Source organism: Juglans microcarpa x Juglans regia, chromosome 5D, assembly GCF_004785595.1.
Source record: "Juglans microcarpa x Juglans regia isolate MS1-56 chromosome 5D, Jm3101_v1.0, whole genome shotgun sequence".
In the NCBI taxonomy this organism is placed as follows: domain Eukaryota; kingdom Viridiplantae; phylum Streptophyta; class Magnoliopsida; order Fagales; family Juglandaceae; genus Juglans; species Juglans microcarpa x Juglans regia.
In genome coordinates this window covers 934,372-960,471 of record NC_054602.1, presented here as the reverse complement: position 1 = coordinate 960,471, position 26,100 = coordinate 934,372, and the positions used below count along the sequence as shown (strand labels likewise).

General features: G+C 35.2%; 2 protein-coding genes across 2 annotated transcripts; one reads left to right on the top strand and one right to left on the bottom strand.

The window, feature by feature from the left end:
- Positions 1 to 932: 932 nt before the first annotated feature.
- Positions 933 to 20,630, top strand: LOC121265369 (1,4-alpha-glucan-branching enzyme 1, chloroplastic/amyloplastic-like). The gene is made up of 22 exons (XM_041168977.1): positions 933 to 1,183; positions 2,477 to 2,634; positions 4,782 to 5,080; positions 6,670 to 6,768; positions 7,564 to 7,606; positions 8,620 to 8,679; positions 10,397 to 10,477; positions 11,204 to 11,320; positions 11,823 to 11,906; positions 12,912 to 13,033; positions 13,220 to 13,339; positions 14,466 to 14,595; positions 14,706 to 14,816; positions 15,096 to 15,224; positions 15,404 to 15,507; positions 16,578 to 16,722; positions 17,165 to 17,312; positions 17,473 to 17,573; positions 18,257 to 18,334; positions 18,811 to 18,966; positions 19,991 to 20,065; positions 20,180 to 20,630. Exons 1-22 carry the CDS (start codon positions 1,060 to 1,062, stop codon positions 20,288 to 20,290), a joined length of 2,595 nt encoding a protein of 864 aa, XP_041024911.1. The 5' UTR covers positions 933 to 1,059; the 3' UTR covers positions 20,291 to 20,630.
- On the bottom strand, positions 20,509 to 23,140 carry LOC121265421 (growth-regulating factor 3). The gene is made up of 4 exons (XM_041169049.1): positions 22,588 to 23,140; positions 22,285 to 22,476; positions 21,652 to 21,985; positions 20,509 to 21,228 (listed from the first exon to the last, which is right to left on the bottom strand). Exons 1-4 carry the CDS (start codon positions 22,796 to 22,798, stop codon positions 20,799 to 20,801), a joined length of 1,167 nt encoding a protein of 388 aa, XP_041024983.1. The 5' UTR covers positions 22,799 to 23,140; the 3' UTR covers positions 20,509 to 20,798.
- Positions 23,141 to 26,100: the final 2,960 nt, after the last annotated feature.

The window sequence follows — 26,100 nt, the reverse complement described above, 5'->3', positions numbered from 1 at the left end:
TTATTAGTAAAGTTGTATATATATTTATTTTTTTAATGATTAAAGATATAAAAAAATATTTAAATTCACTAACGGGATAACAGCTGGGCGGCCTGTTGGCAGTATCTAGTTATAATTGGGAGATGAACCCGCAGTTAAAGATGCTCCTTTGATTTTGATACGGGATGGTATATTCGTTTATGATGGTGCCATTAAAGAGAAGAAGGACCGTAGGTTTTCACGGAACCACCGCCACTTGCATGCATTCGTCATTCACCATATTCACCTCTTTAAGTGGAGGATGGGTAATGATAGACTTACCTTTTATTTATTATTATTTTATTACTTAGTGTTTTTTTTTCACTTTTTGAATTTAGATTAAAATTTTAGAACATGAACTACTTGTATAATTTAAAAATATAAATTTAATTAATCATATAATTTAATTAAAATTAAATTAAATTAAATAAAAATTAAAAAATTGATAGTATGGGTAGCGAGAAGTCAAGTCGAGCGACGCTACTACTGGATTGGAGTGATCTATAGTACTGTAAGAGGACACCAAAATATGATAAATTAAATAAAAATAATAAACATACGACACTTTATATAATATTTTACATAATAATATTTTAAATGAAAGATATTTTTATAAAATAATTTATAAAATTAATATTATTTTATAAAATATCTTTATTTTATAATATATATTATAAAATATATTATAAAATGTGTAATATCGCTATTCTATTTTAAATATTAACAGAATGTCCATAGCCTTTCGTTTCTGATCTGCCACGACGTCAGCGCGCATGTGGCGGGCCAAGATTACCCCATTCGCCAGATGTACGATGCAGAATCCATCTTAGTAGGTCCCACTTACCCATGCAATTCAACACTGCACTCGTGGGCTCGGAGCACCTGCTTCTCTCCTCATTGGCCTCATGCGCCATCACTCAATTCTGTCTTTGGTTGCCTGCCTCCACGCTTCCCCTCGGCCTCTTGAAAAATAATCTCTCAGTAGGGAGTCTGGATCCGTCTCTCGGTTTTCAAAGCACTTGACGAAATCCCTCCCAACAAATGGTCTACACAATCTCGGGGATACGGTTGCCTGCCGTTCCCTCAGCGTGCAAGTGGTCGCGATCGACCTCCAATGGCAATCGCAATACAAAACTCTCTCTCTTGCTGAAGGACTCGATTTGTCGTACTTTCTCTCTCTCTCTCTCTCTCTCTCTCAATTTCTTATTTTCTTTTTCTTTTGAATTCGTTCTCTCTTGTTCCGTTTTCCTCAGAGCTTGGTTCTCCATGCTTTTTGTCATTGCGCTCTGGCGTCTTCATTCATTTTCTCAAATGCACAGTGTTTATACTCTTTTTAGTTACAAATGCAATGATCATAGTTTATTTAGTAATGACGTATGCCATGTAAGTACAGGAAATCTAGCTTTTGATTGGAGGATGGGCTTCCACCAGCCAATAGTAGCTGTATGTGTGTGTGTACATGTATGTATTTGTATAAATATCCTCGATTTGGTTGACGATCACGTCGTTTCATTGCCATGTAAAAGCCGTCAAATATTGACTATAAAATACTTCTATTGTGCTTACTTAATTGAATTGAACTGAAGCAAGACGATGGCAAGTCATCACAAATGACAAATAACTATAAATTTGGATGTATTACCCCTAAAAGGTCCCGTTGTATGTTTATGAAAACTTTAGTTTTGCTGTATTTGTAGAAACTTCTTTCTTGGTAATTAGAATATGCCCTGAACCTCTTGTGGCGGAGCTTTAGAATTTGGTAGTTTTTCAATTGACAAATTGACGCTGCAAAGGAATAAGGACCAACGTTCTGGGCGTCAAATAAGTGGGAATAGGTTTTACGTTCAACCTTGATGCTTACACTAGTGTGAAACTGTACTCCTGGACATGTTGCCAGAGTAGTAGTCTGAAGGATAATATTGCTAACTGTAGTTATTCCAAGCTCAGATATGTAAATTCCAGGATTCCTTTTTAATATATTTTTGGTAATAACATCTTCTTCCGGTTTTGTCTAGTTGTAATGCTAGTTACAAGCCTCAAATATACAAGTCCCGTATAAGCCCTTTGTAAAAAAGTGAGTCCCACTATTAAAGAATTTTTTTTTTAATTTTTTTAAAGTGGGGTCCACTTTTTTACAAGGTCTTGCATGGGCATGCCTATTTGGAGTTTGTACAAATTATTTCTATTTAAGATACATGAGTGATATTCCAGAGGTACGTTTCTTATGACTGGCTGTGAAGAGCAGCTTCAATGGAGGTTGCCACTAGAGTTGAGTGTATTAATCTTTTGACCTGTAAGACTGACTGATTTGTTTTAACCACTTTAAATTCTGAATGATTTTCACTTAATGATTTCTTTGGTTTTAAACAAGAATCTCATTTATTTTCAGACAATAGCTATATATTTGCAATTATTTCCTCTTATCTTATATTTAAATCTAATATGATGACTTCTGTAGGGAACGTCTTTGTTGGAATGTCTTCACCTGGTTCTGACTCCTCATCAGTAATGGTTGCTGCAACTAATAAAATCCTTGTTCCTGGCAGTCAAGGAGATGGCTCTTTATCCTTGACAGACCAGTTGGAAAGCCCTGAAACAGTTCAGGAAGATCCCCAGGTATGGAGTGTGTGCACGGATGTAATGCACTGACACTTAACATTATGGTCTCTGAATTTCTTGTGCGTATGGTTTCAAAATCTTATATATACTGTAGGAAGAAATGGCCAACTAGTTTTTTACCTTTTGTTGAAAGGTAATGCCCACTATGAGTACAACTCAATACAATATTATTTGATGATTGTAACGAAGGAAATTGTAAAACACATAGAGTAGTTGGACTCTACCTATTAAAAAAAAAAAAAAAAAAAATCAGTTGAACATCTATTGCTTTATTGCTCTGAATTGTGGACAGATTCTACCCCCAAAGGGTATTATAGTAGAAAATCAGTTGAACATCTATTGCTTTATTGCTCTGTTGCTCGAGATGTGGTATTTTGCCTTTTATCATTTGGAGTTCATGGATGATACCTTTGAAAGTTATTGACGTGTTTCTTTATTCAGAGGGTGTGTGAGGTAGGTGAATGCTGCTCCTCTTATCAGTATTGTTGACTATTTGTAGGGGAGAGGAACAACAGTACCTTTAATTGAAATCATTAAATGAGTGGGGGCATGCTTCAGATCCATCTAGCTTTCTATTTTTTCAGATTTTATAGACCACTTGGGTTTTGCATGTATGAAAAAAGAGGAACCTACTTGTTAAAAAAAGAGAAGAAAAAAAAAAGGACTAGATGGCATGAGGTCTGGTCTCCAAATGGGAGAACCAGGTTCAAACCCCCCACCCCAGTATTAAAAAAATATATATAATCTTTTAACTATAAAAAAAAAGAAAAAAAAAGAAGAAGAAGAAGAAGCTAGGGTTTTGCTGCTGTAGAATAAACCAATTTTAAAAGTAGCTATGCATATTCTGATAGTAAAATATTCAAAGGCTTTCTTTATAATTTAATGGGGGTGGGGAATAAAGACTGATTTAAGGGAGGATTGGGGTTATTATTTTTTATAAATAATAAGTGAAAGAAAAGAATAGGTGATAAATCAGGAGGATTTGAAATGTGAGATATAAATATATATCTCTCGTGGCACCAGTAGTAACTTTATGGTTTGGGTCTGTTGATAGAGATTGGGTTATGCCATAAAGAAAGATGTGTCTCGGTCCCCTCAATACACTACCGCAGACATCTTGTGTGAACAAAAAGGAGGTGTACTAATTAGGGTGAAAACCTTGTAATCGAATTTTTTTCTTTGTGAGTCTTATTAATTAGATCGCTAATGCATCGTTGAAAATTCTCTTCCTGAACAGCCATCAGTTTCTTGGAAATGGATGTATAGTTGTGATCTGAAACTGATTGCCGCACCATTGATCAGGGCAAGATATATGGTAGTAATCAGTTATATCAGTGCATTGAATGCAACAACCAAGTTTTGCTGAAAAGGCCACCCCTTCTAGTACGGGGAAAATGGAAATGTGCTCTTGCGCACCAGCTGAAAAACCCTTTCCCCTTTATGAAATAATAAGGTTTGGCCAACAGAGTATTAATGGAAAGGAATGGTGAAATCCATCCAGACTTGGTGTAATAGAACGCTTACCTATAAGAAAGAAGATAATAGAAAGAAATGCTTGGTTCAGGCAACTGCGCATTAGATTCTTGGTACAAGCACCTATAATTCTTTTCTTTTTTTTTTTTTTTTTTTTTTGGGGGGGGGGGGAATGAGGGAGTTGTGAAAATAAGGCATGCCATTTGATAGAATGCAAAGGTGTGAGGAAGCATTTGTGACTTCATTAGAATGAGAAAGACCATGGAGATAAGTTGGGACACTCTAAGGGAGCATAATCCAAGCTTATTCTAAAATGTTCAACATGAACACTATGTCTTATTGTTTATTGGAGAGAAGTTGAGCTCTGCTAACTCCTATTTTGATGTGGGGTTTGTGATGCTACAACTTTTCTTGGGGATTCAGTCATGGGGTAATTAAATAGGTATGTGTCCCCTTTATCAACATATTCACTATAGAAGCATTTACACAGATCAGTCAGTTTGGTGGAGTTATTTTATTAATAAAAGTTTCATACTCTTTTCTGATTCTTATATGGTCATTTTCTTGCTAATGGAGGGTGCTTTCAAATTCTCAAAACAGAGTCAGCTTTTGGTTGACAATCATTTCCTATTTGTTTAATTGCCTTCTTCTATCTTGATGATCTTTTTTAGGTATTGCGTGATGTAGATGATAAAATTATTGAAGATGACAAGAAGCATGAGAATGAAGTAAAATTTGTTGAACCAACCAGTGGATATAATGAGTTTGACAATGAACAAGATTCAGCTTCTTCAACACTTGTAGGTGATGATGGTAGAGCTCATGGTGATAAGGCATCTACTGTTGATGAGAAAAAAGGTGTCAAAAAGGATGAATCTAGACGAAGGACCATTTCCCCACCTGGCACTGGGCAAAGAATATATGAAATCGATCCATTTCTGAATAATCATCGCAAGCATCTTGACTACCGGTGAGATGCATTTTGTTCTTTTACTTATGAGATACATTGGGAAAGAAATGCCTGAGTAATTGGCTTAGGGCTTAAAATAATCTGGGGTGCACAATTAGATGCTTCGGATTGTGCATGTTGCAGCTGCAGTGATCCAATGTTGATGTCTACATTATTTTCCCCGTAACCTGTTATACTTTGCTGGGTCTTCTTGATGTCGCGTTAAAGTGTTCCCTAAAAGATGTTATTGTTCCCATGAAGTTACCATTGTCCATTATTCTGATTGATTACGCGTTAATTGTGTTAGAGGTCTGATTTAAGTTGAAAACTAAATAGGAGTATCGATGGAAATCATATAAAGGTATCGGACTTAGTTTATATGAAGATTTGTTATATTTGTGGCCTTGTTCATATACAATTAAGCATGCAAACCGTGAATGTCTAAAGCAATATCAGGAGAAGTCATTTATTTTTCTTTTTTTAATCTAGATTATCTGGTTTTATTTAGCTTTTCTGAGCTGCTACTTAACTTCGTTTTTTCACTCTATTCATTCACCAATATGTAGGCTAAGTTCTTGTTCTCGCCTCCTCTCAGTCACCTAATTATATTGCTAGAGTAACAACCTAGAGAAAGCACTAGCCACATCCGCGCTATAGGTGAAAGTAATTCTAGAGAAGTTTTAAATTGTATAGCACCCACGACTACCTTAATAATATATCTACTCCAATGTGGGACTGGAGTGTTAGAAATTCCCCTCTTAAATTCATGACGTCTTCATTAGGGCCAAGTCATATTTTGCAAAGATCTAAGGAAAGATTATAAAGCCACATTTTACTATTACCTCAACAAGACTAACAAGACTAACCAATTTGAAACTTCACAAAATTCATTTATATAAAACCCAATTTCGGGTAGAAAGTAGCCAATGTGGGACTTAGCACTCACTGCTCCCTCCATGTGAGTTATTTCTTTTCCAAATGTAGGATAGGCGTGTTACAAGACTATTTATTTTTTGTTTACAAAGTTATCTATTGTTGCTTTTAAATAGCTTACATGGTAAGATAGATCCAACTTTTTCAGGAGAATCTTCCTAGAATCAAACACAAATTTGTAACCACTATCCATGAGAACCCAATGCTGATAGTACTTTGAGTACTATCAAACAATTTTTTTTTTCTTTAGTACTTTGAGTTTGTGGACTAAAACTTTTGTAATGGTTGATAATTCCAGAATTTGTTTTAGATTTCCTTTTGGTATTAGAAAGTAGTAGGTATTTCCTTTGTATAGTTCCTGTGTTCTTGGGTTTATGCCTATTCTTGGGAATAAAATCTCTTATTACTTATAAAAAAAAAAGAGAGAGAGAACCCAATGCTGATAGGTAATGATGATCCCATTCTTAATTTAAAAGTGTGAGTGATTGGTTGTTTGGTTTATATCTGACAATACTAGGGCGATATTATTACCTAATGCTTTCTTTTGTTTATGACTATTAAACAGTTATTTGATTATGTTTATTCCATATTTCCCCTAATTTCTCGACATTCTTGATTATGTATAATGTGGTTGTAAAACTTTTAACCTATTTTATGTCGTATATTGCCAACTACAGTTATGGACAATACAAAAGACTGCGTGATGCAATAGACAAGCATGAAGGTGGTTTGGAGGTGTTTTCTCGTGGTTATGAAAAGTTTGGTTTCAGTCGCAGGTATTATTAGATACCCATTTTGGGAAGTTTATTTTTTATTCTGTGTGGAAATCTAATGTAGGGATATAATTAATAAAATTGTAACATCTAGGGAGCAAAACAATAAAATTGAAAACCCAACTATCAAGTAGATAATCATGCAAATCCAAAGGACAGTTTTTGTACTTAACCCAGTAGTAATAAGAATAGAACACAACTAAAAAAATTTCATTTCACTCTTTTAGGAAGTCACAGGTGTGACGAGTAGAGAAGAACAGAGGAAACCCCAGTGGTTTGGCTTAATATTTGTATTACCTCTTTTTCTAGTGTTATAAAATTAGTATCCTTTAGTTGAATGCTCACAATCTCAGCTAAGTGGATTGATTGTGATTACCAATTTCATCGTTGTTTACTCAATGAACTTTCTTGTGATTGATTAACATAGGAGGGGCGGAACTCCTAACTAATGATCATTTTGGGTGTGGATAGGTTATTATGACTCTTCTAGGCTTCTTAGGAAAAAAAATTGTATGCATGTTCTAGGTTAAACAGAAGATTAGTAAGCAGAAAAACTTATTCAGTATGCAAGCAGACCTTTCACAGAATATTTATCTATCCATTGTATTACGGCACCCTCTTTCCTTACGGTGTAGATCTCTCATATATAGTTATAAGCTCCGAAATACTTGAAATCTATGCATCTTCATTCTGATTTAATTAATGTTTATGTGCTTCTAGTCAGAACCTGCTACTTTTTCTCTCTTTTAATCTAGTTTTTATCTCACTTGCTGGTTATAATATCAACTGCTTTTCCAGTGCCACAGGTATAACTTACCGAGAGTGGGCGCCTGGAGCTAAGGTTTGTTCTACCTCAGTTATTTTTCATGGAGAACTTATCATTACAATTACTATTACTAGAATTGTTATTATTGCTATCATTTGGTTATTGGTATTAGTTCAGGCTGAAGTTAGAATCATGTTCTGCTCAGGATAATTACTTGTATTACTAGAAGATTAGTGCAGGCATTCCTACGTTGACATAAACACAGAGTAGCAAAACATAGTAATTTAAACTCGTCATTGATATACGAGAGCTATGCCATGTAACAAGCCACTTGGATTGCAGATAAACTATGCTCGTGACTGGAGTCAAAGGTATAGATGAACTGACAGCAAATGTTATAAATGTAATTTGGAGATGTGTACCATCCTTTTATTAGAGAAAGGAGAGAATAATATTTTATGAGATGATTGAAGTCAAGAATTCTATAATATCCATTGATTTACAAACTGTTTTTTAGCTTGATGTAGGTGTATTTATCATGAAGATTAGCAATTTTATTCATCAAATGTGCTAATTGGTATGTTGGGTTTATAAAAATGGGCATCCCAGAATACGAGGAAAATGGGAGAAAAGAATAAATCAGTTTTTCAAATTGAAAGAATCAAGAAGCCTAAGAAGAACCTAAAGAGGTGGAAGGAGAATCAACACCCACTAAAAAATAGGCCTCGAGGACCCACTTTGATCTCTTCCATTTCAGCATTATTTTGCTAATTTGGATGGACTTATCAAAAGTAGTCAATATGGTTATGGTTTTTCTAAACTCTGTTCACACTGTAATTGGGTGAGGCTTGTGTGTGCATCAACTCAATGTGGAGGGATTTATGCCATGTAATGATCATAAATAATTTGGATGTTCTGAATGTATTCGGTTAGCACCAAATGATCCAAAGCTTCTCTGATTCAATAAAATTCACTTATTTCTAATAGTAGTATAATCAGCTTAAAAACGAGGTGTATTCTTGATTATCATTTTGAAGTATTAGCTTATATTTTCCTCTTACGAATAATCCAATCATTAAATTTTGCAGTCAGCAGCATTGATAGGGGATTTTAACAATTGGAATCCTAATGCTGATATTATGAACCGGGTATGTTTTCTTTTTAATTTTCTCATTTAGTTTTTTTTTTTTTTTTAATTTACTCATTTAGTTAATACCCTTAAAAGTAGCTATTTTTTTTAGTGATTTAAAATTTTGAATCGTTGTGGTGAACATTTCTAACCCTTATGTTTTCTTCAGATAATGATCTAGACAAGAAGTCCCAAGTGAAACTTAAGAGTAGATGCACTGATGATGTCCTCTTAAGCTCCTCACTAAATGAATCGTGAGATGGATTTTAAGACAGAACGTGTGGTATTATTGAGTTAAAAGAACTCCGGCCTAATGTACACTTGGTTAAGGGCTCAATGGACACCCAAACACTAAGGGCGGGTTTGGGGGATGGGATGAGACACAAAATTCTCATCTCATCATTACATCTTTTTCAAATCCCCATACAAAATATAATAAACAATTCAACTTTTTCAAATCTCAATTCACCTTTTTCAAATTCCAATACAATAATAATATTAAAACACAATATTTTAAACTCTCAAACAAAACACAAAATTCTCATCTCACCTCCCAAACTTGTCCTAAGGCCCCCGTTTGGAACTTGAACTGAACTGTTCAGTCTAATTTTAAACTGAATCTAACATCCAAATACCCAACTCTAAAATTATTAAACTCAAACTCAAAACCTCTTTATACGTAGGACTCACAACCTTTTTCAATTCAACACCTCTTTACACATTGGACCCACAACCTTTTTCAATTTTTCATAAATACATCTAAACTCATCTTAGGTAGGCCCCACAAAACTCACTCCACCATCTCATCTCATTACTATTCATAAAGAACTCAACTCATCTTAATTTAGCTCAACATCCAAACAGGGCCTAAGGGGAATGTTTGGCCCTTGGGGAATGAGATGAGATGAGAATTCTATGAATAGTAGTGAAATGGTTTGTGAATAGTAGTGAAATGGTTCAAGTTAAGATGTTTGATTAGGTTTTGGGAAATGAGAGAGAAAGTTGAATAAAAATATTATAAAATTAAAATATTGTTAGAATATAATTTTTTAATATAATTTTTGTTTTGGAATTTGAAAAAGTTGTAATGGTTAGGTAATAATTAGATGAAAAAATTGAAGATTTGAAATTGAAAAGTGTTTGTGTTTGAAAAGTAAATTATGAGAAATTTTAAGATGAGATGAGATGGTTTGTGTTCCAAAACAAGCCCTAAGCCTAACTGTTTCTGAATATTTTTGTTAGTATTATATCATTTCTGTTAAAATTTTGAAGAAGCTTGAAATGGACTTTCTTCTTGGGAAAGGGATAATTGCCCCCCCCCCCCCCCCCCCCCCCCCCCCAAAAAAAATCAACAGCCTGAAAACCAGAAAAGTATCTTAAATATTTACATTGTCTAAGGAGTTGGACCAAGGTATCTGTATAGTGAAGAATTTAATGTCTAAGAGATCATAGCTTTCATTGTCCTGCAGACTGGATAGGTATCATTCTGATCAATCAGGGTAAATGAAGAAAAACAAAAAGAAGATAAACATAATGTTATACGCAGCTGAATCGCTGATCCTCTCTTAACTTCTTGGAGGAAAGAAAACTCTGTTATTTCTATTATATGTTTTGCATTAACAAAAGACAAAACCACCTCCTATTGTGTTGGCTGTCTTCTGTACTTGCAGTATATATATTTATTTGCATGTTTATGTTTATATACCCTGGGAAACTCATTGTTTGTATGTGAACAGAATGAGTTTGGTATCTGGGAGATCTTTTTACCAAATAATGCTGACGGTTCTCCGCCAATCCCACATGGTTCTAGAGTGAAGGTAACATTCTTCCGGAACGTCTTCCGCACTGCTAAATTTTGGCGATTCAATTTAGCTCCAGTTCCTATTGCTCTTTGAACATTTTCCCAAGGAAGTAAAAATCTCCACTTTTCTTAAAGTGAAAATAAGCAGGTAGCGAAATTGATTACAAACTTTTCTTAGCTACAGAGGGTACTCTCCATTACATCCAGCTTTCAATATCAAATGAGAAAGCTGGAAAATTATTTCATTAAAACAGATTTTCATAATGTTACCTTTCCATCATACGTACATGGCCTAATACATGTAGAGCAATGACAGACTTACGTATATGTATTAAAGTACATAATTGTGAATTGTTATATGCATGATGACTTATTCCAAATAGTGTGGATGTGATCAGAAACAGGCAAGAAGAAAACAATCAAGACAGAGAGCTTGATTCTTTACCGGGAGCTCCCATTGATTACTTCTCAGTTTTTAGATAGATGGCTATTGGTCATACTAGCTTTAGCTAATTTACCATCATGCCACTGCTCAGATAGCCTTCACCATTCGTTGTCTAAATTCCATGACTCAAAATATGACTTAGACATTTCATATGGGGGTTTCCAGCTTTTCACAAAATTAGCTGGCAATACTATCACCTCAGTAACTAGTAACCATCGTCAATTAGGATTTTACTGAATAAGTTTCCATTTAAACCCAAGTGCTGTCAAATAACTCTATCTTAATCATGAACTGTAGATCCACATGGATACTTTATCTGGCATTAAAGATTCCATTCCTGCTTGGATCAAGTACTCTGTACAGGCTCCAGGTGAAATCCCATACAATGGCATATACTATGACCCACCAGAAGAGGTATGGTTCTGAAATGTTTTCTGCCCCTTTGTTTGGCTTGAATAATAGGGAAATTTAGGATTTCTGATTGCAAAGTGCTAATAATATTGAGGCCATTTAGTTGGGTAAATAATTTTACTTGACCTTTTGAACAAAAATGGTAATGTTAAGGAATCCAGGGAAAGAAACGCGGGAGTAATATCTGAATTTGGCAATAATCTGCAATAAGTTGGAAATATATAATGAGATTCCAGAACATTGAAACACTATGATTTTAAATAACTGCAATAGTGGCTCCTTTGCATTGATGCCATTCATTCTAAACAGGAGCGTGTCTATAATTCACAAGTCATGAAATTAGTTATCATGTAGGCTGAATATAATCATTCATGGATGAATGTCTGTATTACTATCACCTGGATTCACATATGTTAAACAGAGCTGAATTTGCTTGTGAACTTGGTCAAGGTTATTACTTCTACCAGTTATTCTTAAGTATCATGCTCTTGTTCACTTTTTACAGCAAAGGTATGTATTCAAGCATCCTCAGCCCAAGAAACCAAAATCACTTAGAATATACGAGTCACATGTGGGAATGAGTAGTACGGTGCGCATCTCCCCCTATTCTCTTGCATTTAATAGTAATTTTTATAAGCTCTTGCTTGTAATAAATTGTTGTTTGATGGTTCAATCTGATATCTCTTAAGATGCTACAACATATTATAATTCCATGGTTGTAAAGTATTTTGGAAAGTTGCTTTACCCTTAAATGAATTATATGGAAGCCAATAACATAGTATCCTAGAGCAAACTTCTTCTCTTACATCCAAAGCTTATGTGCAGCTAATCCAAATCATATTATTGGCCATTTTGATAACTCAGATCATTTTGCTATCCTCGTAAAGAAAAATTTGTTTATTGTCTATTTTTTAATATATTTGGTCTGTCGATAATTATATTTGATATCCTATTGAAGGAAGATGCTTCAACATACAGAGAGTTAGTACTGGGACCTATAAAGATATAGGATCTGCTCCAAGAGATGTAGCTTAATATTCAACAAATTGATTATCATATACATTTCTGGCATAAAGGCCCCGACTCGAAAGTTTGAAGCTCAAATCCCAAAATATTCTCTTATGACCTTTATTTTAATATGTTAAAAAGGTTTCAAAATAAAATGGGTGCCACTCCTAAAGAGAAAAAATCAAGTTAGTATGTGCGCTGATTACTGACATCACTGCACCAAGCTTTTCTTATTTTCCTTCATTTATAAAAAATCATCCAGAGAAAATTCAAATATTCTTTTGCCAGTGTTCTCTTGGAACTTAAAGAATATATGAGATTCTTTAAGTGCTGATCATTTCTTAATAACCATAGTCAATGTTGTCCAGGTGTGGTTTGGCTTTAATTGTAACCTTAATTAGCCTGTTTTTAGCAAAAAAGGTTGACCTTAATTAGTCCTTTAGGAGAATAGGTCCAGATGTGGCTTGGGTTTTCCTTCTGCCATTACAATTTTGTTCTTGCATCTTCCTTTTATCTTCCATTTGAATTGGATTATTCCTTGTAATTTTGTTTTCTGACCCTCAATGTTGTCAACTGTGAAATGTAGGAGCCAAAAATAAACACATACGCCGAATTCAGAGATGATGTGCTGCCACGCATTAAAAGACTTGGTTATAATGCTGTTCAGATCATGGCTATTCAAGAGCATTCATATTATGCTAGCTTTGGGTAACAGTCTTGTAGTTCAACCTTATTCCCTATTCTTTTTGTTTGTTCTGCAGCATGTACTTTCACTATAACACTGTGGGTAGATGGACAAAATCGGTCTATAATTTGGTGTTTTTAGTCAATTTCTTGCTCTTCATTATGAGAAAATATCTTTACTGATTGAAAATTTTATTTCACGTGCTGCAGGTATCATGTCACAAATTATTTTGCCCCTAGCAGTCGTTGCGGGACTCCTGATGATCTCAAGTCCCTAATAGATAGAGCTCATGAACTAGGTCTGCTTGTTCTCATGGATATCGTTCATAGGTATTGCTGGATTGAAGGGTTCTAACACACTGCCTCTTATGCCATTGCATTTTGATGAGTTATGTGTTTTTTATGGTGGGTGGACACTCTTGCAAACCTAATTTGCACACTATGACTCAAATCGTTATGTGTCTTTCAAACTGATTTGAAAAGGAACATCTACATGTTTACATTGAGCTGAATGGTGAAAAACTCTTTTAGTTGAACTTCATTAGTTGGGATTGAAAGACTCATTCAACCAACCTCTGGTAGTTTGGATTGAAGGTCTCGGTGAGTCAGGTTGTAGCTTCGTGTTTTCGAGAGAACTCAAGTATTTTCAAAAACGATTTGAGGGTGAACTGGCATACTGATTAGTTGCCACTATCTCACTTATGTTTGTTTTCACTTCAAATGTCCTTTTAGTAAATTGCATTCAGCTGTTACCGTTTTAGCAATATGAATAACTCCTGTTTTCCAATTTTCTATCATTTTTTGGATGTATGTTCTCTTTCTTCTTTCCGCTAGTTGAATTTTTTTCTTGACAACCTCATTTTATTTATCCCTCAATGAGAATCTTCTCTGTCAAATCCACATGGTCTAAAGAGATGCACTTGGACCCTATAAATCACATGATTAATTTTTAACCATCTATATGGGGGAAAAGAAGAATGGGAGAGTTATGTACTAAATATGTTGTTTTCTTTTCAAATTGTGGATGCATGTTGCGAACAAGAAAAAAGGGAGTTTGCTATTCCCAAACAATTTGTGTAAGGCAGTTAAGCTTCCTGAGGTTGAGCCAGTCTTGGCAATATGTCTCATTTCATTAAATTCATCCTTATAATGTCTTCAGTAATAGGTCGTGATATCTGCTGGATACTCAATCTCATTCCCCCTGCCCTTCTCCTCCCCAACGGTGCAAATAAATTGGGTTTTGCAAAAATATCTGTCAAGTCCAGTGTATTGTGTTGTGAAAATAAGTTTTTTTAAATTGTTTGTCAGTTTGATATTCTACCACACCCTGACACCTTAGCTATCATATGCTATGCTTTTAATCACGGTCAACTTTATTTTTTCCTTATATTGTGTGCCATGTAGTTGGTTTTACTTATATCTTTCTTATGTCTTGCCGCATATTGAATGAGTCCAGCCATGCATCAAATAATGTCTTAGATGGGCTGAACATGTTTGATGGGACTGATGGTCACTACTTCCACTCTGGGTCACGTGGATATCATTGGATGTGGGATTCTCGCCTCTTCAATTATGGAAGCTGGGAAGTATGTGCTTCTCTCATAAACTTAATGACAAAAATATTGTGATGGATTTTGCCTGTATCTTTTCTTCTTTATCTCAGTTAACAAGGATTACTTCTTACCTATTCATATAGGTACTAAGGTTTCTTCTATCAAATGCAAGATGGTGGCTGGAAGAGTACAAGTTTGATGGGTTCAGATTTGATGGGGTGACATCAATGATGTATACTCACCATGGACTGGAGGTTCATTCTTATCCTTTGGGAATGCACTTTTGTGTTTCTTGGTCGGGCATGATGAGTTGCTTACATGCTTTAAGGATGATTTTCAGTCTCTGGAAATTATGTCTAACAGTAATGGGGACATAATAATATAACAAAAATGATTTTTATAGGTGCTTTTTGTACCTTTTAAAATACCTATGATTATTACTAAAAGTCATATTTTTTCAGATGTTTATCGAATCCAAAATACTGGTCTACTGACATTTGTGGCTCTGACAATATCTTTCTTCTGTTCTGTAGGTAGCTTTTACGGGAAATTATAATGAGTATTTTGGATTCGCAACTGATGTGGATGCTGTGGTTTACCTGATGCTGGTCAATGATGTCATTCACGGACTTTATCCCGAGGCTGTTAGCATTGGTGAAGATGTATGTCATCCAATTGGAATCAAATTAAGCGCCTTTATGTTTTCTAAGTCATATGCTGATACTGTGGAATGTTGATTGGAAATTTAGTAGTTTTAGATATATTTAACTAACAATATCTGTTACAGGGTTCGTATTGTATTTTTCTAAATATTATTGCATAAGGGTGTAAATTTCTACAGGTCAGTGGAATGCCAGCATTCTGTATTCCTGTCCAAGATGGTGGTGTGGGCTTTGATTACCGGCTTCACATGGCGATTGCTGATAAATGGATTGAGCTTCTCAAGTAAGTTATTATAATGACCCCAAAAAAAATCTGTGTATATAGATCCCCCCCAAAAAAAAAAAAAAGAAACAAAAGAAAAGAAAAAGAAAAGAATTGTACTTTATATTCAACCACTGGACTTCCTTGACTTGTCACCTTTTTGAAGATTGCAATTGTAGATATTACATTATGAAGAGAATTTCTTTGTACGTAGTTATCAAATCATGGAAAAATAACTGCTAAAGGGAAGAAAAAGTAAGAACAACAAAACATGGTAGACACACGCTACCACTATGAAGCATCGAGTCAAAAGCGGAACTTGTCTATAAATGTAAAAAGTCCCAAAGAAAAAGACAATGTGGTGGTCTTATTGTTCATATGTAGTTTTACTAGCTAATATATCATTGTCTGAGACAGCCACGAATTTATATGGTATCCTCTACCTCTTGTGGAATATATTTCACTATCTCTATATATGACTTATGCTTCTTAAGATTGGCCTTAGTTCTAACTTTTATATATGCCACAATTGATTTATGTTCTATCTAAAAGTAGTCTTTTATTATTAAATTGAAAGAATGACATGTTTCAATCCTTTTCGCATGTATCTACCGTGGGTTAAGGATATATCACAGAGGTGTTGTAGAAGTATCCAGAGTCATAAATAAACTTTTCTAACAGTGACAGGGCCAAAGTAAAACACCTATTGAGGATTGTCGTAGAAGTTTTAGTACATCTGTACAAGTGTCATTTCTACGTAAGCTGCCTAATATAATATAGCCAAGTTTGACAAGTAGATAAACAAGAGGTTTCTTAGTATTGGAGAATGCCAGAAGAATGCAGTGTAATGGAGTGAGATGCAATTGCCAAATCTTTTCGGAGTTGGAAATTTTACTTCCCCATGATTGCGATTTTTAGGATATTACCACTCACATCCTTTCAAACAGATTGGCATTGGAGCGAGTATAACCAATCAGTAGAAGATTTATGAAACAATATTAATGTGATGTGGGTTCTGGTGTTATGGGACAGAAGGAGCATTTTGTCTTGAAATGACCTTTATTTTATTTGGCCTACTTATGTTGTTGTAGGAAGAGAGATGAGGATTGGAGAATGGGTGATATTATTCACACACTCACCAACAGAAGGTGGTTGGAAAAGTGCGTTGCCTATGCAGAAAGTCATGACCAAGCTCTTGTTGGTGACAAGACACTTGCGTTTTGGCTGATGGACAAGGTAACTTTTTATATATCCTGTGCATAAATTTACTGCTAAGGACAAAGGCTTTCAGCATGAGAACTCTGGTTGAACCCAAATGTTGATTATTGAATCTTATGCTGGCAAATTTAATGATTATGTTGACTATGTCTAAGACGAGAGGCATATGTTTCACCAAGTACATTACAACATTACATGTCAAATATTTCCAAGCAAAAAAGAGCCTATGATTCCCATTTATCTTGACATATTAATACAGGAATTCGATTTCAAATTAACATTTGATCCTATGATTCTTGGTTCTACGTGGTGATACCTTCTCAATGTGCTATGTTTGAGTTTTTCTGGTTTTCACAACCAACAGCATAGAATTAAATATAATATCCTCAAATTTAGACAGCACTAGGATATTAAACTTAGATTGTTAGATGTTTATTCTATATTCTGATCCCTCTTTCAGGATATGTATGAGTTCATGGCTTTAGACAGACCATCAACTCCCCGTATTGATCGTGGAATAGCACTGCACAAGATGATCAGGCTAATTACCATGGGATTGGGTGGAGAGGGATATTTGAATTTCATGGGAAATGAATTTGGACATCCTGGTAAGTAAAGCTCATTTTATCCGTACTTCTCTCAATGTATGATTCCTCTTTCTGTTTATGATTGGTAAATTGAATCAAGGGTGCCCTTGCATGGTTCTCAACCGATGTTAGATGTGATGGTATATTTCTTTATTATTGTTTCTTTTTTCTTTTTTGGCAGAGTGGATTGATTTTCCAAGGGGTGCTCAACATCTTCCTAGTGGCAAAGTAATTCCTGGGAACAATTCTAGTTTCGATAAATGCAGGCGCAGATTTGATCTTGTAAGTTTCTTCTAGAAACTGCCTTCTGTGGGATTTCACTTTCCTCTAAGCACCAATATTTAGGTTTCGGGCCTGTTTGGGGTTGCGTTAGGAGTTTTAAAAAGTGCTTAAAATAGGCTTAAAAGCTCTTTAATGGAAAAAATAAGTTGTTTGGGTGTTACATATTAAAATACTTTTTAATTTCAAATAAGCTAAAAAGTATGTTTGATGCTTTTCTTCAAACATACTTTTCCGGATAATGCGGAATGTAGTTCCAATTTTAAAAAGACTGTCAATGGGCGAAAATACCCATACAACTTTCAAATAATTACAACTTTCAAACTTTTAAGAATATGATCATAATCTTTAAAAATCAAATGATCGTCATTTCTATCCCATAAAGTACTTTTTTAATTTTTTTTCAATCAAATGTAACATGTTTGAAAGTGCTTTAAACATATTGTTACCAAACAATAAATAACTTAAGCTATATGTTATATTTCCCACCGCAATCTTAACCATGCACTTAATGGGATTCATCCAAACCACAAGAATACTCCGCAGCAAACTATGCACATGTTTATACTTCTTTTTGCAAAAAACAAAATGCGCATCTCATTTAATATTCCTGAGATATTTTCTTTCTATTCAACATTTACAATTTGATATATATAATCTCTGCGCTTGTTGATTATTACACCCAGGGAGATGCAGATTATCTAAGGTATCATGGAATGCAAGAATTTGATCAGGCAATGCAGCATCTAGAAGAAACTTATGGTGTAAGTTTTGTCTTTGCTGAAGTACAAAGCTGTATTCAGTTGCAGGGGTCCTGATATGTACTTAATGGCTATCTATTTATTCGTGTTTATTCTTATATTATATTAGGTAAGCTTGTGAAATACTATTAATATCGTGGGAGAATAAGAAGCTCGAGAAGATGTCTCATGTAATGTCATCTATTTATGCAAAGTCCCAAAAAATAACCCAACATACGCTATTATCTGAAACTGCACCTTCTCCCCACTACAAGAATAGGGTGAAGGGTGAGGCTGTGATTTAATAGCCAGTGTGTGCATGCTCGAGCGTGTGGGGAAAGGGAAAGGGGGGCTTTTTGCAATTTGCAATATTTTTGGTTCATTGAATTTGTGGTGCACTAGATCTATCTCTGTCATCTTACTTTTCCCTCATGCCGTACATTTTGCATATCAAACAAAGACTTGCTTTCACCCAAATCATTAGTTAATTGTTGATGCAGTTCATGACTTCTGAGCACCAATATGTATCACGGAAGGATGAAGGAGATAGGATTGTTGTCTTTGAAAGGGGGAACCTTGTTTTTGTCTTTAATTTTCATTGGATCAACAGCTATTCAGACTACCGAGTGGGCTGCTTGAAGCCTGGAAAATATAAGGTATTATCTCTGTAATTTTATTCTCGGTTGGCAGGGTATTTCTTTTTTTGCTTTTGGGTTGGGGGGGTAAGGAAATGGACTGTACTATACTTGGCCGTCCTGCATTTTCACATGTAATTTCGTATCAATAATATGTTAATTATAATCTTTTATGCATTTGGTTACTGATAATAAACTTCTTCACAAATTTGAGGGACAGACTGCCAGCGCTATAACCCACTAGTGCAGATGCAAGAAAGATATCATGTTGTGAACTGCTCATGTTTTTCATCAAATTATAAATGCCTTTTTATACATATGGACATGATATAGAACTCTGGAATACTCATTATTTCACATTGATGTACTCCAATAAAGCGGTTAATATAAGATCATTAAGTAGTCAGCCAGAGGATTCTATCCTTAAGTTAAACTTTGTTTTCCTAGTACAGATTTTAGACTTCATATAATGGTCAGCTTAGAGAATGTCTGACATACATAAGAAATTAGATACCTTTCTGGTGGGCATTGACACTGAACTTCTTCAAAAGACCATCTTGAGGGATCAAAGATCTTGGCTACATTCAATTATGAAATATCGGCCACATTGACAATATATTGATTAAAGGATAATGCAGACATAATGCAATGTTATGTCCTCCAATCATCTGGGTACTGAACAGACTGATCCTTTTAATCTGGATCTTCGTAAACTAAAGGCTATGAATGCTTTCCAAACATACTTCATGGGATGACTTCTTTGGGATCCTCTGGAATTTTGTTCGTTTAATGTGTGTATTGCCTTATACTAAATACCAATTTCTGCACAATTAAAAATGTTGTGAGCCATGTTGGGTGGACAGTTGAACTTTGTTTTAGACATGAGCACGTGGAACATATTTCCTTGTCCAATATCTCCGTCAGTTGATCCTGCCTATGCTAGTTTCTTATGTTTAGAGCAAGCCCAAAGTTTTCTGTTTCTGTTAAAGAATGATTTGTTTTGTTCTCGTTTTTTTTTTTTAAAACAATGCTGTATCTCTTGCAGGTTGTTCTGGATTCAGATGATCCATTATTCGGAGGGTTCAGTAGGATTGATCACTGTGCTGAGTACTTCAGTTCTGTAAGAAAATTCTATTGAGAGATGCATATAAAAATAGTTTTTAACTGTTTTAACGTTCTTTGCACATCTCTACTGAACAAGAGTTTTTTTAAACTCTCGCGGATGGCTGTGCAGGACGGGTGGTACGATGATCGGCCCCATTCTTTCCTAATATATGCACCTAGTCGAACGGCAGTGGTCTATGCCCTCGCAGACGGAGTCGAACCTGTCAAAAACCTGATTTGATTTCAACAAAAGCTTCTCCTGATGTGATGATTTCGCTTTGCTGCTTTCCTGGATGCAGTTCGGTCCCTGTAAATTTCCGCCGTTTTACAGAGATGGGGTAATTCGTAGTTGAGTTAGAAGAAAATGGGCAAAGGGCAGAACGTACAGCACGAAATTTCATATTAATGTCTTGGGTGTATTTTCTTTCATGCTAGAGCGGCCAAAGATGATTTTCTTTTATTTTTATTTTTATGTGAAGCGCTGCACTAACAATGTTAATGTCCTGATATTTATGAGTTGCGTTATCTGATTAAATGCAAGATATTAGGCCGCACTTGTGCTCGCCTACTTTTTCCTTGTAGATTGTACGGGCATCATCCCATAGGCCATCATGGTCCCAACTCGTTCCTTTTTTCAAATAACAACGTCCACGCAATTTATACAAGAGAGATTATCACAAGTATGTTAAGACTGCTAAAAAAACAAACACGAGAAAAATAGCATTATTTAACTCAAAAAACAACTAAATTTACGTGCCAACAAAGCTAGCCTCAGAGGCTGGAGCACGGTGCAATTGATGAAGAACACTCGTGGGCGATAAATTGGAAGTGGAAGATCTCAAGGCCTCTGCAAGAGGTCCCCCCATTGAAGCCACTTGATTAGTAGACCACCCTGCAGCCCAATTCATTTGCGGTTGCTCTGGCTCTGCATTGCCATCCCTGGAGCCTGGCTCGTCTCCATTACCAGTAGACAGTTTCAGCGACACATCGGACGACGAAATTGAGAGGCAGGTGGCGGAGTTCATGGGGCTGGCATTCCTTCCAGCGTTATCGGATTCTTGAAGTGATCGCGGCCAGTCATCGAAAAAATGCCGTAGGATATGGCCATCTGATTTACCATTGGCTGCATCATTTTGGGCTTCAAAGAGGCCCTTGTTCTCAGTTTTGGACCCTGAGCAACTACAAGGGACAAAAAACACATGATAGCGCAAAATATCAAGCCGAGAACAACATAAAGATAAAGCTTGGAGAACACGAGCAAAAGGCACCATCTATTGGGTTCAAAAGCAATGGTTGGGGTCGGTTTTTACAGAATCTCTTTTTCCCAGATTTGAGACATATTTGCCAGGTCCATGTTATGGTCCTACCATAGAGATATCACATGGCTAAGAATTCCTATTGAGATCCCACCAAATCCAATTTTATGATATAGAAAGATCTTCAAAGAAAAAGCCTCGGAAAGGCACCATGAAGCAAGAAGCATACTTGTCTTGCAATGGCTATAAGATTCACTTTAGGTCTTCATCATAACGCTCCTAATGAACTTGCTGAAGATGTGCTACAGTAATCAAACCCAACAGAAACAAGAATATTATTTTTTACCTGTGACTAAGATGGAGGAGATCGTTGGAATGAGATGTTCCTGAAATAGCGAAGTGGTTCGCACCATCCACCGTGGCCAAGGGCATGGAGGCAACGGGGATGGTGGTTTTGAGAACCCCACCACCACTAGCTATAGCACTAGTAGAGGAATTGATGGATGTGGGGATTTCCACAGGCTTTCTTGAACGGTTTCTGCCTCGGTGCACGTGGCGCTCGCAGTACTTCTGGCCGGCCACCACGTCCCTCGAGCACCGCCACTTCTTGCCGTCAGTCCTCCGGCAGCGCCCGGGCTCTGGATCCATGGCGGCTCTCCCCCAGTAGCCTGATTGCAATACTAATACAACATGTTCAAACTCAAGTCATGCAACATGCAACAGCGTTTCGTCAACTCTTAAGTTATATATATAGAATATAGTATATATGCGGCCTTTAAGCAGAAGGCAAATAGATAATTATGGAACTATGGCATACACATCAGAAAAATGAAACCATTGTCCACATAAAGACTTAACAAAGTAGTCGTTCTTTCTTCAGTAACGATTATGTTTCACTCCACACTGCGCCATAGAAATAACTGCCGTAATAGAATCAATAAATTTTACTGCATATAAACGAGAGAAACTCAGAACTTACAAGCAGGCTGAAAATGCGAGTAATGTTGAAGAGGGTGATGAAGAAAATATGGAGTAGGGTGAACAAGGCTTTTCTTTATTGGCTGAAGTAGTTCAGGAGGAACAGCAGCACCTGCCAACATATACCTGAATATCAAAGCCTGCAGCTCAAGCTCCTGCCACTGGGCCAGGCTGAAATAGCTACTACCCATTCCTAGCAGACATAAAAACAGACCCAGAAAAGATAAGGGTTAAAACGCATCAAACCGGAAGGAGAAAAGTAATTTGGATGGAAGCCTGGAAAGAAAAGGAAAAGAAATCTTACTAGGAAATATGGTTGCAGCAGCTGATGTTGAATCAGGAAATGCTGACAGGGAGCTGATTTTGCTGCTGGGTTCAGGTACAAACAAGGGGAGAGCAGAGCCGGATAGTTGTGGCTGTTGCGGATGGGGCTCAAGGAGAAGTTTTGGTATCTTTGCAGAATGTTGTTGCTCTGACTCATGCTGGTTTCTCCATTGCTTCAGATGGAAGTCCATGGAGAGAGAGAGAGGGGATGGGGTTTTAGTTGGCTGTTTTGGTCTGGTTGGTTAAGCTTTGTTTGGTGCGTTGGGCGTGTTAAGAGAGTTTTTTCAGAGAGTTCTGAGGGTTCTTTTATATATTTGGCAGATGCCTCGGTGGGAGAGGGAGAGGGGCTTCTGACAGGAAAGCCTGCAAAGTTTGTTTAACACCAGTGGAGAAGCCTTGGGCACTTGAGCAAAAGACAGACAGACAAGACAGTTGATAGAAAAAGGAGAGCTACAAAATAATTAAAAACGGGAACAACTAGATAGGTAGAGAGAGAGAGAACCAGTAGAAAGAACCTGCAGTCTTTGTGTCTCCTGTGCTTTGGAAATAGCATGGGGAAATAGAAGATTTGAACGGCATAGGATATGAGAAGGAAACCGATTTTATAAGCCTTCCCATTTATACAAGTAAACTGAGAGGGGCAGAGACATGACTAAATTTTAAACAGCTTTAAATAGATAAATTTTTTACGAATTTTTGTAGACAATAAATTTTATAAAAAAAAAAGTATAAAAAATTAATTTTTATTAATAAAACTCTTTTTTTTTTTTATAAAGAATTTGTATAAGTCATTACTCTTCAGAGAATTTACATTGAGAGAGTTGAGCCGACAATACAGTTCCATTCTAGCCGAGCCTAGGCTTTACCATTTTTTTTACGGAAAACTCAGAGGCCGACATTATATAAAAATAAATTTATAATTAATTTTGAATTAAATCCATTTTATATTAATAATTTTATAATTTAACGTTATAAATTATATTTTATTTTTATATAATTTTTTTATCATTCAAATATTTTTTTATTAAAAATTGCTTCTAATTCTCTTTTTTTTTTCTTTTAAATATTTTTAACCATTAAAATAAATAAATATATATAAATTCACTAATAATTAACTTTTAATTATTAAAAAAATAAAATATACAATTAAACATATTTAATACATACATTTAATAGTCATACTATCATTTTCTTTTTATCGTTCTCAATGAATAAGAAAGCGGCTAAGCCACCAATTAAACGGGGCTTCCTTTGAAAGCAATTTCAGAGTACTACATTCCAATCTTTAAAATTTGATGAGTTTAACTTTAAAATTTTAATATTAAATTTATCATATGTTTAAATGTCAAGTTTTTAATTATAATATATTTTTCTTCATCTTTAAATTTAAAGACTCATTATTCACACTTTATAACTATTATTTTATTTACTTAAATTATTATTTTCTAATTTTAAACCATAATATATTTAAGTTAGAAAATAATAATTTAAGTATCAAATTAAATTATTAATTAGTATATAATTATTATAATTGGAAAAAATAAAAAAAAATATTATTATTAACAAAATAATATTATATTATTATTTTGATGAATCTAATAACTAATTCAATTTGTGGTTATGGATTGAGAGGTTTTTTATTTATGAAAAATACGTATTTTTTATCAAATTTTAAATATGAAAATGATGAGTCTAATATTAATGCTCTCCAAAAAAAAAAAAAAAAAAAAAAAAACAAGATATAGTTAATAGATTCCCAAGACCCACAGAGAAAGCAGAAGAATCGAAGTTCGGGTTTATGCCTTTCTTCCGCCTCGGCTTTTCATGAATATTTGAGAATGTTTGCCTATTTGTGGTTTTATTTGAACTTTCTGCAGTTACCAAGTCAATAAATATTTGAGAATGTTTTAGGAGGAAAATTAAATTAATAAATTAGCATACTAAAATTTACAAAAGCTTAAAAAAAAAAAAAAAATTCAATTCTCAAATGCACTCTTTATTCTTAGGTTAACATAACAACATTATTAATTGCAGTTTAGATACATTTAACTTTCGGAAAATAATATTTTACATTCTTGGTTAATATCTTATTGAAGGCTGAAGGCTATGTTGACCTTCTTTCCGAGGAGGCCAGGTAGCGAGGTGTTGTTCACATGTATCTCTCGTACATGTAAAAAATAAATATATTTTTAACAAAAAAAAAAAAACACATATCAACATTTAAAATTGGACTTTAAAATAAGCAGATAATTATCATATTTTTAATGAATAATTATCATATTATAAATATGGGTAAAACATTGTCCACGAAAAAAAGGGATTCTGCTAAAAATGGTGACAAACATTGCTGCATCCGAGTCATAAAAAAGATAAAGAGTCCAATTTTAAACGGTGGTAGGAACTCATGTTTGCTTGAGCCGCTCCATTCCCGATAAGATAAATATTTATTTACCACGTGATTCTTGCACTATTGCACAGTAGGGAATGTCCTCCAACATGCTCATTGGAGAGGTAAAACGATCCAACCTAATAGTCCAAGGCCCGTGGGTCAAAGGACGATCCATCGGTATGGTAAAGCCAATATAACAGCTTTCGATGAACTCATCTCACAAATAAGATGTTCATTCGGCCCGGCTCAAGAGTAATAAGACACCGATAGAAGTGGCCAAAGTGACGTGCACCGACCTACTAGCCACCTTGAACCATCGGTAGCACATGGCTGCCAATGAGAGTGTTTGAAAATCACCACACCTTTTAGTGGTAAGTCAATTTCATATATAGACATAACTACATATGCATATATGGTAATTATATATATGGAATGATTACAATGAATGGAAAGAATTAAGCTATTACAATCACGCGTCAATAAATATACAAATGGAAAGCCTTAGATTAAGGCAGAGGATCCTCAACATGATCCTTAACATCCAAGAAGCTTATAAGAGAAGCTATAACCACCATTTCTTTGGAAACTAGAAAAATAAAGGTGGGTGCCATTGAAACAGATTGAGGGGACGCAAACAACTGCTAGAAAGATGGACACCATTGTAGTAGGTTCAGAAGCCGCTGAAATGATGATCATGAAGTATCAACTATGAGGATGCATGCCGAAAGGGCAACCATGGCTCTCTCTGTGAAAAGAGATAGATGGGACTCGTCAGCTCTGGCTAAGAGGGCACTGAGATAAAAGTCATAACCTAACGCCGCATTAATTATTTCCTTTAAGATAACTAATTCACGTGTTTGTAAAATGGAGTACGATGAGAGAACTCCTCAAAAATGGAAGCCAATGACACCCCAAATCTAATATAAAAATTAACTCAATGTATATTCAAAGTCACAAATTTTGAGGATAAAGAAAACACTTTCTGAAAAGTAAACTAATTTAATTATTAGAGGATCTCCTGACTATTTTCGTAACTATCCTCGAGCTACCCTCTATTTTGGTATGTTTGTAGGTTCTTTGGTCCGCCCCTAAGCTATTCAAAGA

Excerpts from the sequence above, each read along its gene's own strand:
- LOC121265369 (XM_041168977.1), top strand. The coding sequence starts at position 1,060 with ATGGTCTACACAATCTCGGGGATACGGTTGCCTGCCGTTCCCTCAGCG. Across the intron at positions 7,607-8,619 it reads AGTGGGCGCCTGGAGCTAAG|TCAGCAGCATTGATAGGGGA; the intron begins GTTTGTTCTACC and ends TAAATTTTGCAG. Across the intron at positions 11,907-12,911 it reads ATGTGGGAATGAGTAGTACG|GAGCCAAAAATAAACACATA; the intron begins GTGCGCATCTCC and ends TGTGAAATGTAG.
- LOC121265421 (XM_041169049.1), bottom strand. The coding sequence starts at position 22,798 with ATGGACTTCCATCTGAAGCAATGGAGAAACCAGCATGAGTCAGAGCAA. Across the intron at positions 22,477-22,587 it reads TGCTGCAACCATATTTCCTA|GAATGGGTAGTAGCTATTTC; the intron begins GTAAGATTTCTT and ends TATGTCTGCTAG. Across the intron at positions 21,986-22,284 it reads CTCGCATTTTCAGCCTGCTT|TATTGCAATCAGGCTACTGG; the intron begins GTAAGTTCTGAG and ends ATGTTGTATTAG.